General features: G+C 45.3%; 1 protein-coding gene across 1 annotated transcript in view; it reads left to right on the top strand.

Moving 5' to 3' along the window:
* Positions 1–463: 463 nt before the first annotated feature.
* PCSK5 (proprotein convertase subtilisin/kexin type 5) overlaps positions 464–9,800 on the top strand; it is a gene marked incomplete at its 5' end in the record, with an annotated part of 193,704 nt that continues 184,367 nt past the window's right edge. Inside the window, one exon of the mRNA XM_082335751.1 lies at positions 464–661. Coding sequence (XP_082191877.1) covers positions 464–661 — 198 coding nt within the window. The remainder of the gene's footprint in view (positions 662–9,800) is intronic.

Below are 9,800 nucleotides of genomic sequence, written 5' to 3'. Positions count from 1 at the left end.
TGCTCCCGGACTCCGGGCGAGAGGGAGAGAGGGAAGGCGAGGAAAAGCCAGAGGCGGGAGAGGAGGCAGAAGATCGCTGGCAGGGGGAAGGAAGTCAGAGGGGAGGGAAGCGCGGAGAGAGGGAGAAGGAGCCCTCCTCCCAGCGGAGAGACGACTTCCCATGCAGCTGGGGACAGAGGGAGAAGCTGGCGCTCAGAAACTGTGAGAGCAGCTTTCCAAGCAAGTTACTTAATCCCCGAAGAGCGGCGGGAGGAGGGGACAGCAGCAATCACCGATCATAACCATTATTCCCAACCCCTCATCGTTTAACCCCCGGGCGGTTCAATGCACTACTCCAAGCTCTTCCTAGTTTCTTCCTCGGGGTAACTTGGGAGGACGCTCCGCCGGTGCCGCCCGGAGGTGAGGAGAAGAGCCTCGGAAGAAGGAAGAAGTTTTGTGGGGGTTGTGAGCGGAGGAGGAGAAGATGGGCTGGAAGCGCCGCTGCTGCTGGGGAGGCGGAGGCGGCGGGGACCTTCTCTGCCGGCTCACCCTGCTGCTGGGGTTCCTGCTGCCCGCCTGCAGGACGCGCCTGTACACCAACCACTGGGCTGTGCGGATAACTGGGGGGCTGCCGGAGGCCAACCGGATAGCTAGCAAATACGGATACATCAACATCGGACAGGTAACCCTACTTACAACTACTTCCGAGCGGGCGCCGGCGCCGGCGGCGCGGCCGGCGGGCGGGCGGGCAGGGTCCGCTGCCGGCGCCTTGCGCCGCCGGGGCAGGGGCAAGGGACGGGCAGCTCCGCGGCCGCCGCACGACCCCGGCCCCGCCGCGGGCCCCGCCGCCGCCGCTGCGCGGCGGCCGGCGAAGCCCCCCGCCGCCCCGGCCTCCCGCCGCGGGCCGGCGGAGGTGATGCGCGGGGGCAGGTACGCCGGAGCCGCGCCGGAGGGGTCGAGGCCGGGGCCCAGCGGAGCCGCCCGCGGGCCGGGGCGGGGGGGGGGCGGGGGGCCCCGCCGGGGTCTGCCCGCCGCCGCGCTGACTCGGCGGCGGCTGAACTTTGCGCTGCGCGCCTGGCACCCTCCGGCCTCCCTTGCAGAGAAGAAACCGCCAGCGCAAGAGGAGCTCGTCCGGCAGCGAGCGCCCGTCTCCCCGGCAGCCAGGACGTGGCAGCTGCGGCCGCCGGCCCGCCGCGGGGGGCGTCCCGACCCCCCTTGTGGCGGGGCGTGCGGAAGGAGAAGGTGACAGGGGTGGCCCCGGTGTCCCGGAGCGGCTGCCGGGCGTGCGGCGGCCGCCGGGGTCCCGCGGGGACGGGGACCGCGGCCGAGGGGGCCGGGGCTGCCCCGGGGTGGGAGCCGGCCCGCCGGCCGCCGCGGCCCCGGCTGCTGTCCCGCCGCCCGGGCTGCTGTCCCGCCGCCCGCTCCGCTCGCTTTCCGCCGGGTTGGTTGTGAAACGAGGGGAGAAAAGAAGTCTCTCGGATGCCGGCGCCGCAGGCAGAGCTTCCCCGGCCCGCGCCGGGCCGGTTGGGCAGCACCGGAGCTCTGCAGAGCCCGCAGGTGTTTCTCTAGAAAACACCTGGACTGGCTAGATACAGAGATCACCCCGTGCGAAAATTCTTGGGTCCAGCCAGGGCCAGGAACTGCAAGTGAGGAAACACCTGGTTCTCACTGGATCCCATCATGCTGAAAAATCCCTCGCTGCTACAGCTAGGCACAGTTGCTGTTTAAAATGTCCAAAGATGACTTTTCCTCTTAGGCTTTCCTGACAATTATCCTGAAAATACGAGTTGCACATGTAGGGTTTAGCAAGGTGAATGCCTAAAAAATAAACAATTCCATTGCACGCTTGCATGTGAACATCCAAGCACAGTCTTTCTAGACAGTAGTTTATATTACATGAATTGAAAGTTTAGAAATGAGCATTTACAGGTACAGAAGGCTTCATCGTATACATGAGATTCACAAAAACGCAGCTGCGTTTACACAGCAGGCCTTTTACATCGAGATCAAAGTGAGACCCGATTTTTATTTGTGTTTTAGAATCAGTTCCCATGTATTGCGTTATTGACTCAAAAGTTTGAAGCGCACATCTCAACTGTTCCCAGTCATTGCAAGCCTGAATAAGACAGCTGTGCAGTCTATTAAGATGAATAATTTGCATAAGAAAAGCTGGAAAATGGCACTGAGGTTGCAGAAAACATGATGTGTAAAGATGCAGTTACTTAAAAAAACTGAGTACCAACTTCCCTCTTGGAGCACTTGGGCAGGTAGGCAATGTTATTCCCACTTGGAGGCACAAAAATCTGGGAGGAAGTTTTCATGTCAAAGTTGAACCCCCGCCTTGAAACTGCCATTTAGGAGTCTTAAGTGCAAAGTTTTTTGCATTGATGTCTTTCTTTTTTGTATTACACACGTCTTTTGCTCAAGGTGTTTCTTTGTATTCCTAGCTGGGCCTTTATAGTGCCAAAGTAAGCAAGAGTTAGTCAATTGGAGGATGCACTTCTTCCTCTTTTGTCAGGCCAGCTGGCTAACTTGGAGCCTGCTTTTTTATGCCTTGCACATCCAAACCTCATGTGGAATTAAGGAAAGAATGTAGTAAGCCACTGTTCCTTCTTATGTGTCAGTGAAAGTGCCATGTACACAGCTATGAGATATTAATAATAGATACATTACTGATCAGGTGTACAGATGGGAATGAGAGAAAATAGAGACTATGAATAATGAAAAACTGGAAAATACATTACTGGGCATGCAGGTGAAAAGAGAGCATATGTGAAGGGAGCCAATACCGTTACTTAGTTATGCAGATAGAGAAAGTGCAAGTAGAAGAAGAATATAAGAATGTTAAATGATAGATGAGAAAGAAAACTTCAGCAATAATATGAAGTAGACAGATGGGTGATTCCTCATCTTCTGACTGTAACCAGCCTTTAAGAACAAGAAGCAGGCGGTGGGCATAGGTAAAGAAACTGCATAGAGCTTCCTGTATGTATTTTGGATTGGAGTAACTGGGTGCTAGATGTCATTATGCTGTGCCAATGTAGAGCTCAGCGTGCTGCTGTAACAGTTACATGCCCTAAGAAGCGTTGTGCATTTGCGCAAAGTCTTACATGGAGTTTCCTTTCATGGGTACCTTTTTAAGATGGCCAGTGTTCAGTTTCCAATAATTTCTTGCAAAATCATCTCCATATGGTATTTCTGTGACTGCATGTTTGTTAGTATGTTGGTGGTCAGTCTAATGTCTGTTCTTTTATTCCCTGCTAGTGCTTATAGAACTTTCATTAGACTGACCTGGTCGCTAGATAGCATTTATAATTTGAGAATTCAGAGTTCATAAAATAATCCAAGTGGCTGTGGTCTGACCATGCGTAGTTTAACATGTAAATATATGGTTCAAAGCCTATGTAAAAGAATTCTATAACTGTATTTCTTAAAAATAAAAAAAAATGTGCATCGTTTTCTGTGAAGCTTATTGATCACTCTTTGTAGACTGTATCACTTGATAAAGATGGGTAAAGGGAGTAACGTATTAACTTTTAGAGAAAGGAAGTCACGAATGGTCTGGACTGATGAGGTAGATTTGCCCATTATGGGCCTTTTGCATAGGTTTGTAAAAGCAGGAATGTATTTGGCACAGAACAGGAAGCACAAAAGTGTATGACAATGGGGCAAGAATTTACTGTTTATTATTGAGAGACAACTGCAAGCAATTTAAAAATCTGTATGTGGTGTGAGATGTTGAAAGACATTCTTTTAGCTGAATACACTGTGAAAACACTGAAAGAGATAACCAGAAAGCAGAATTCTCTGTTAGAGGCAGGACTTCACAAGCTTCATGTCTGTATATAGTAGCAGCTATGGCCAGGCAATTAAACTTTGGTTTTGCAGATAATATCTCTCCTGGGTAAGCTGAAATATTATAATTAAAGCTGCAAGTGTCAGTAAAAGCTAAGCTGTTTACTTCTGCTTGAAGAAGGTAATTACAAATCTCATAAAAATACACATCAAAAGTAGTCTGAAGTAGACTAAAAAAACCTAGTGTAATGCATTAAGCATAATATTTTTCGTTAAATTAAATTTGTGAGCTCACCTTTAAGAATAAAGTGCAAAAAGCTAAATCCGAATCCCACTATGGCTGGCCCAAAGAACTGACTCAGTACAAATGACCCAGAAAAAACAATGGAATTAAAATAATCAAAATAAGAGGCGGTGAAACTGTGTATAAAAAAAATGAAAGTCAAGTCGGTGCAGTTGCAAAGTTGCAAACCAGGAGTGTTCTAACGAGGAGTTAATTGCATGATTAGAGCTGAAGGGAATAGTGGAAAACAGGGGTTCTGAAGGCCTTATTCTTACCAGCCACCCTGTTAATTTTGCATGAGTGGAGATGCAAGGTGCTATGGAAGAGAGAGAGATTAGGGTAGGTTAGGAGTAAAACACTTAACAGTAGGCAATATTTGGGTTGTGTTTCTGGAAATCTGGCATTGAAAGGTACATTAAGTTGATCAGTGGAAGACAAGACAGGAACGCTGTGCATCATAAACACTGGACAACATCCCTTCTCCCAGTTTTTGTTATTTGGTGCATTCCTGGTAACAGGCGGAATTTAGCTTCCCCTTTTTTTGGTGCTCGTGTGATTTGGAGAATACCCAGCTGAGTCTTGAAATACCTCTTAAGTCCATTTTCATTGCCATGGTGATGGCAGGAAAGCTACAAAGCCTATCTGAACAATGGGACGAGTCAGTCAGAAATAGATGGCAGAAAGGGACATTAAAAGAGGCCTTGAGATCACCTGCTGGTGAGCGATTGAGAACTGCAACTCACAGCTTCTGGCAAACTCCTGTTGCCTTCAAACTTCTGTGGTCCTCATCTCTTGTTATAGGAATTTGAAGCTTTAGCTTCTCCGCTTATTGAAAAGAGTTTTCCAGTAATTTTTCGGGGACATGGCGCAACAGAGAAAGAATCCTCTTTTACTCTGTTTTTCCAGGCTACACGTTCTGGTTCTTGTTTCCTACAAATTGTTCCAAGGTACTGCTCATTTATCCTGTATTTCTTTGCCATTACCAATGTGAAGTTGACAGTAGACATAGAAGCTTGTTCTTCAAAGATACTTAAACTCTTGCAATGAATCTAGTGAGACTGTCATTAATTTTCTTCATCCATGGCTTGGAAAAGCATAGAGCAGCAACTTAGATGTATCATTGTGTCAACTGTTATTCAGTTTCTGTTGGAAAACTCTTTCCCCCACAGGACTGCGCGAAGGTTACGTGTCACAAAAACAGAGGCAGTAGATCCCCTTGCTGATCGATGCAAGTGGGCAGGTTAAACTTCAGAAAGCCAGCGATTTTGATTGCTGCCATTAGTGCCATCAGTTTGGAGCTTCTGATTTGGACAGTAGCGCCCACTTGAGCTGACACTCAAATTAACAGGCTTTCTTTTAACAGGCCTATTGAAGGCCTGTCCCATAACTTTAGGCTTGAGTACTTCGTTACTGGTAACCTCATTTCTGTGGCATAACCACAGCTGCATTAAAGACGATGGAGCAAACACAGTGAAGCATCAGCATAAGCTACAAAAGAATTGGCCCAAGGTCTCCTGTGTTTCACTGGGCTTTGAAATTGCACAAACATGTAACATCAGGACTTAAATGCATGGAGTTGACTTTTTTTTCCTTTTCCCATGTATTGCAGGCATTTCTGGCCTACCGTTGAAGTGCAATTAGTAGTTTCTCTAGCAAGTGAATCCTTGTCTCATGGAAAAAAAATGCCTCTATTCTTTTTGCATGAGTCTTTTAAGAAAGTGGTCTGGACTAGCAATCCCTCTGGGACTGTGATAAGGTAGTATAATGCAAAGCAGCTTAGGAGCTGTTCGAAGTTACACACTGGATGGAGCAATTTGAGATATACTGCATCCCCCAGCAGCACCTTGCTGACATATTTTACCCTTCTACCTTTCAGTGGCTGCACTAAGCAGACCTTTCTCTTAGAGCAAAGGATCTGTCACTGAGTTTTGGGAAAGTTACTTTCACTGTTGGCAGCTGCAGAGGGTTAAACATATAGTCTGCGTAGCATTTTGTACAATTGGCATAAATATTATGACTGTGTTGATAGCGTGGAGGTTCGTTACTATACAGTGAAAGAATGAAGCTTTCTTTTGATACAGCCATGAAAATTAAGGTATACTGATATGTCATCTTGATTCCCATGAATTTCCTCATTTCTTGTAAACACAGCTTCTCACTGGATATCAGTTTGTGGTTTGGTGTTAAAATATTCCCAATAGACCGGGGAAAGGAACACCAGCTTATAGAGGGATGACTTGTGAAGCATCTGAGAGGCTGGGAATGCTACTCCAGGCTCCGATGCTGAAGGCTTTTGTGCTCTTGAGCTGTTGACTTAAGCTTTTTCCCCTCACTTCTTCGTCTATATAGATGAAAGAGGAGGAGCTCCAGTAACTGACTCTGGGCACATGAGTTTACTTTGACTTGAAATGTGTGGGCTTCAAAATAAGAAAGGTTTTCTAGGTTTGTGCTGTTCTAGAAAGTGGTGCCTCATCAGTTTCAGGTTGCTGTCATCAGGTGCCAGGAGTTTCTCATTCAGGCAGGAGACTTCCCTTGACAGTGCAGGAGAGTAGGAGAAACAAACGGCTAATACCCCAAAGGTGATGGAAGAATGGAAGAGATAAAGATATCTTATCTGTGGCTCCAACAAGGGAGAGAAATGCTGTGTTAATTAGTATAGGAGTAAACTTTAGATCCGTTCTATTCCTTTTTCTTTCTTAATTCTAGGCAGGGGCTTAGGATGGGTCAGCACTTTTCCACATCACATCTTTGCTCTCCTAATTGTATTCTTCCAGTAATTTTTCTTTTCTGATCTCTTCCAGGGTCTAGTGGCCTACTCCCCACCCTTGGCAAGTGACAGACTACCCTTTTCCTCCAATTTTCTTCCTGCAAGGAATACACACTGTTTGCCAAAAGACACCTGAGTGTGCTAAGCTTGAGGTGTGGCCCAGGAGTCACTGTTAGATATACAGATGTGGTTTTTAAGATAATATAAATGCTGATGTGATTTGTGAAAAGGTGTGGGGTTTGTTGTTGTTTTTTTGTTTTTTTTTTTTTAATTGGGATTTTATAGATTTAAAGCCAGCAAATCACACAAAGAGGTAATAAATATTAGTTCATTTCAAACCTCAGGTCCCAGTGATGGCACACAGAACACATTGTGTAACAAGATCAATTGATCAGAAAGAATGGGAGGAGTGGCTGTTTTCCATTTTCAAAATCTATTCCTGATAGGAGGCAAAAGGAAGTTTTGCAAACTAAGTAGCTGAAATTGGAAGACTAGGAAAAAAGCATTCAGTTAAGAGAAAAGGGAGCTTATTTTAAGATAAAGAGCCTAAAGCAAGGTTGTTGTCTTCAGCAAAGGAAGGAGTTTGCTGCCATAATCCCCACCACCTTACACGGATGACTCAAAAAAGCAGGATGGTAGGCCTCTGTGTGCAAAGAAGTTCAGTTACACCAGAATAATAATATAGACAGTTAACAGAAGAGACATACCCCTTAAAAGCCTGTGGTCACAGCACTGAAACAGAGTACACTCTTACTAAAATTTAATACCTGGGGTAAGTTTAATGAAGTCCTGAGTATTAAAGATGCAAGTACCAGGACCTATCATATTAAAAGAATCAAAGCTAGGTGTACTCTAAGCTGCACGCACATGCACATGTAGTGGGGTTACACAGGTACACCAAGGAAAATCGAATTTTCTCTTATTCATGGCCGAAAAAAGTACATTTAGGGACTGGTAGAGAATAACCACCAGATGGAAAGGTCTTTGGAAAATGTAAGCACTGAAATAACATTCTTGCAAATGCTCACATGCCACAAAAAGAGAAACCCAGCACATATTGGAGAATACAAAGGGTATGCCATGGCTAATTACTTCATACTTAGCGGTAGTTCTCTTGTCTGTGCAGTTAAAAATGGGAGGGAGGAAAGAGAGCAGAGCTTACTACTACTATATGTGAGCTTTCATTAGGAGTTGGATGAAGAAAAGGATGTGCCAAATGGGTTCTGGTGATAGAGGCAATCTAATAGTCTTTGTATGTTGTTACAAAATGAGGGAAGATGAGAATCTCATTTAACAGCATTGTAGTCAAGCTACAAATTATGTGATGATTTTTTGTTTAAAGCCCTTAGGTAAACACACTCTAAATTACACTTTTAAGAATAGCAATTAGTTGCAAGCCCAGCTTACAAATGGCAATGTTTGTGGGAACTGCTCCTCTCAAACAAAATACATAAAGAAGTGGACCAGGCTAGATTAAAACAGAAGAACCAGAAGAAATCTTTAAAAAGTATTGAGGTAAATCAGTAGTGCGTTATAACCTCTGGCTGACAATGGCTGACAGTTGTAGAAGTGAAGGGCAAGGGGGCCATCTCTACAGATCAGCTTGTCCATCTCTAGTGCCCTTGAGGAGGATCAGAGATGCCCACATCTTTCCTGGCAGATACTTAACCAGTTTTCAAAGATCTTCAGTAAGGAAGCTCCACAGTGCCAGGGCATGGTCGATTCTAGTGGCTCGTTATCCTCTTTGCCCCAGTGAAGCCTAAGCCATATCTGTCTTCCTGCAGTTCAAAGCCTGTGTTTCTTGTTCCTCTGTGCACGTAAAGAGTAGCAACATCAGAAAAGTTGTAGCATTCCACTCTTCATGCCACCCACTTTTATCTTTTTTCATCCAAGCCCAGTCCTTTCCCTTGTTTCGCATAGGTCAGGCTTGCACTGATCAGTCTTGCTGTTGGGTCTTTCTAAATCATCCTCATCTTCTTGAGCAAGGAGCTGCTAGACCATTACAGATGAGTACAGCATAAGAATTCCTTCAGTTGCCTTGAGGACAGCACTCCTACTTATGTAGCCCATTGTAGCGTTTGTCTATCCTTTAGCCGTATGACATAGTTGACTTAGTTCAGCTTGTGATCTGCTATTGGTCACAGATTGATTCTGCCAAATTCCTAGCCTGTTGTTCTCCAGCCTGAATTTGTCCAGTAGATTATTATTGATTAGGTGTAGTACTTTGCATATGCCTTTGCTGAATCTTGCCCTGTTTTTCCAGACCTTGTTTTACAGTTTCAGTTTGTTTTGAATTCTGTTCCTGCCCCTGAACGTGCTTGCAGATCCTCTCTGCATGTCTGTTTAATAGGTGTCTTTCCTATGCCAATATTCAGGTCACTAGTTGAAATATTGACCAAAACAGTTTCTAGAGGAACTCTGGCAGGTAGTCGTTTGCTGCCCTGCTGTAATAAATAGATATATCAATGTTAGTTACATAGTTTTGACCTACTATTCCATATTTTAATTTTATGCCCTACTTCAGGAATTTGAGGGGGACTGTTAATCAAATAGTACTTGAGGATAGATACTGTTTTTAATTTGCAACGTATCAGCTCAAAATAAATACAACAATCGCGAGGATATTGGATTAGACTGGATCATCAGTGATTGCTATTATATACCTTAAGGTGGGCATCAGTGGATTTTTTACCCCAGTTTTAAACAACTCTAAAACTAACCAGTTTTAAAACTGATTTTGTTACTTGTCCTCAGTCTGGAAAGCTTTTTTTTTTTTTTTTCCCCACACTGACTTCCAACTTACAGACTGAATTTAGTCATGGCCAGTATATATCTGTTGTTGTGCTTAAGTGGCTCAGCTGTTTCTCCAGCAGATTTGCAGGGGGACCCAGCTTTCACTTTTGCTTCTGTAGCTTCTGGTTTCCTGTTAGAAGATAGGCTTCCCACTCCCACAGTCATCCTGGTTGCTGTGTTTTG

This window comes from Platalea leucorodia, assembly GCF_965183815.1.
Source record: "Platalea leucorodia genome assembly, chromosome: Z".
Taxonomy (NCBI): Eukaryota; Metazoa; Chordata; class Aves; order Pelecaniformes; family Threskiornithidae; genus Platalea; species Platalea leucorodia.
The sequence above is the reverse complement of the archived record's forward strand: the minus strand, read 5'-3'. Positions and strand labels throughout refer to the sequence as shown.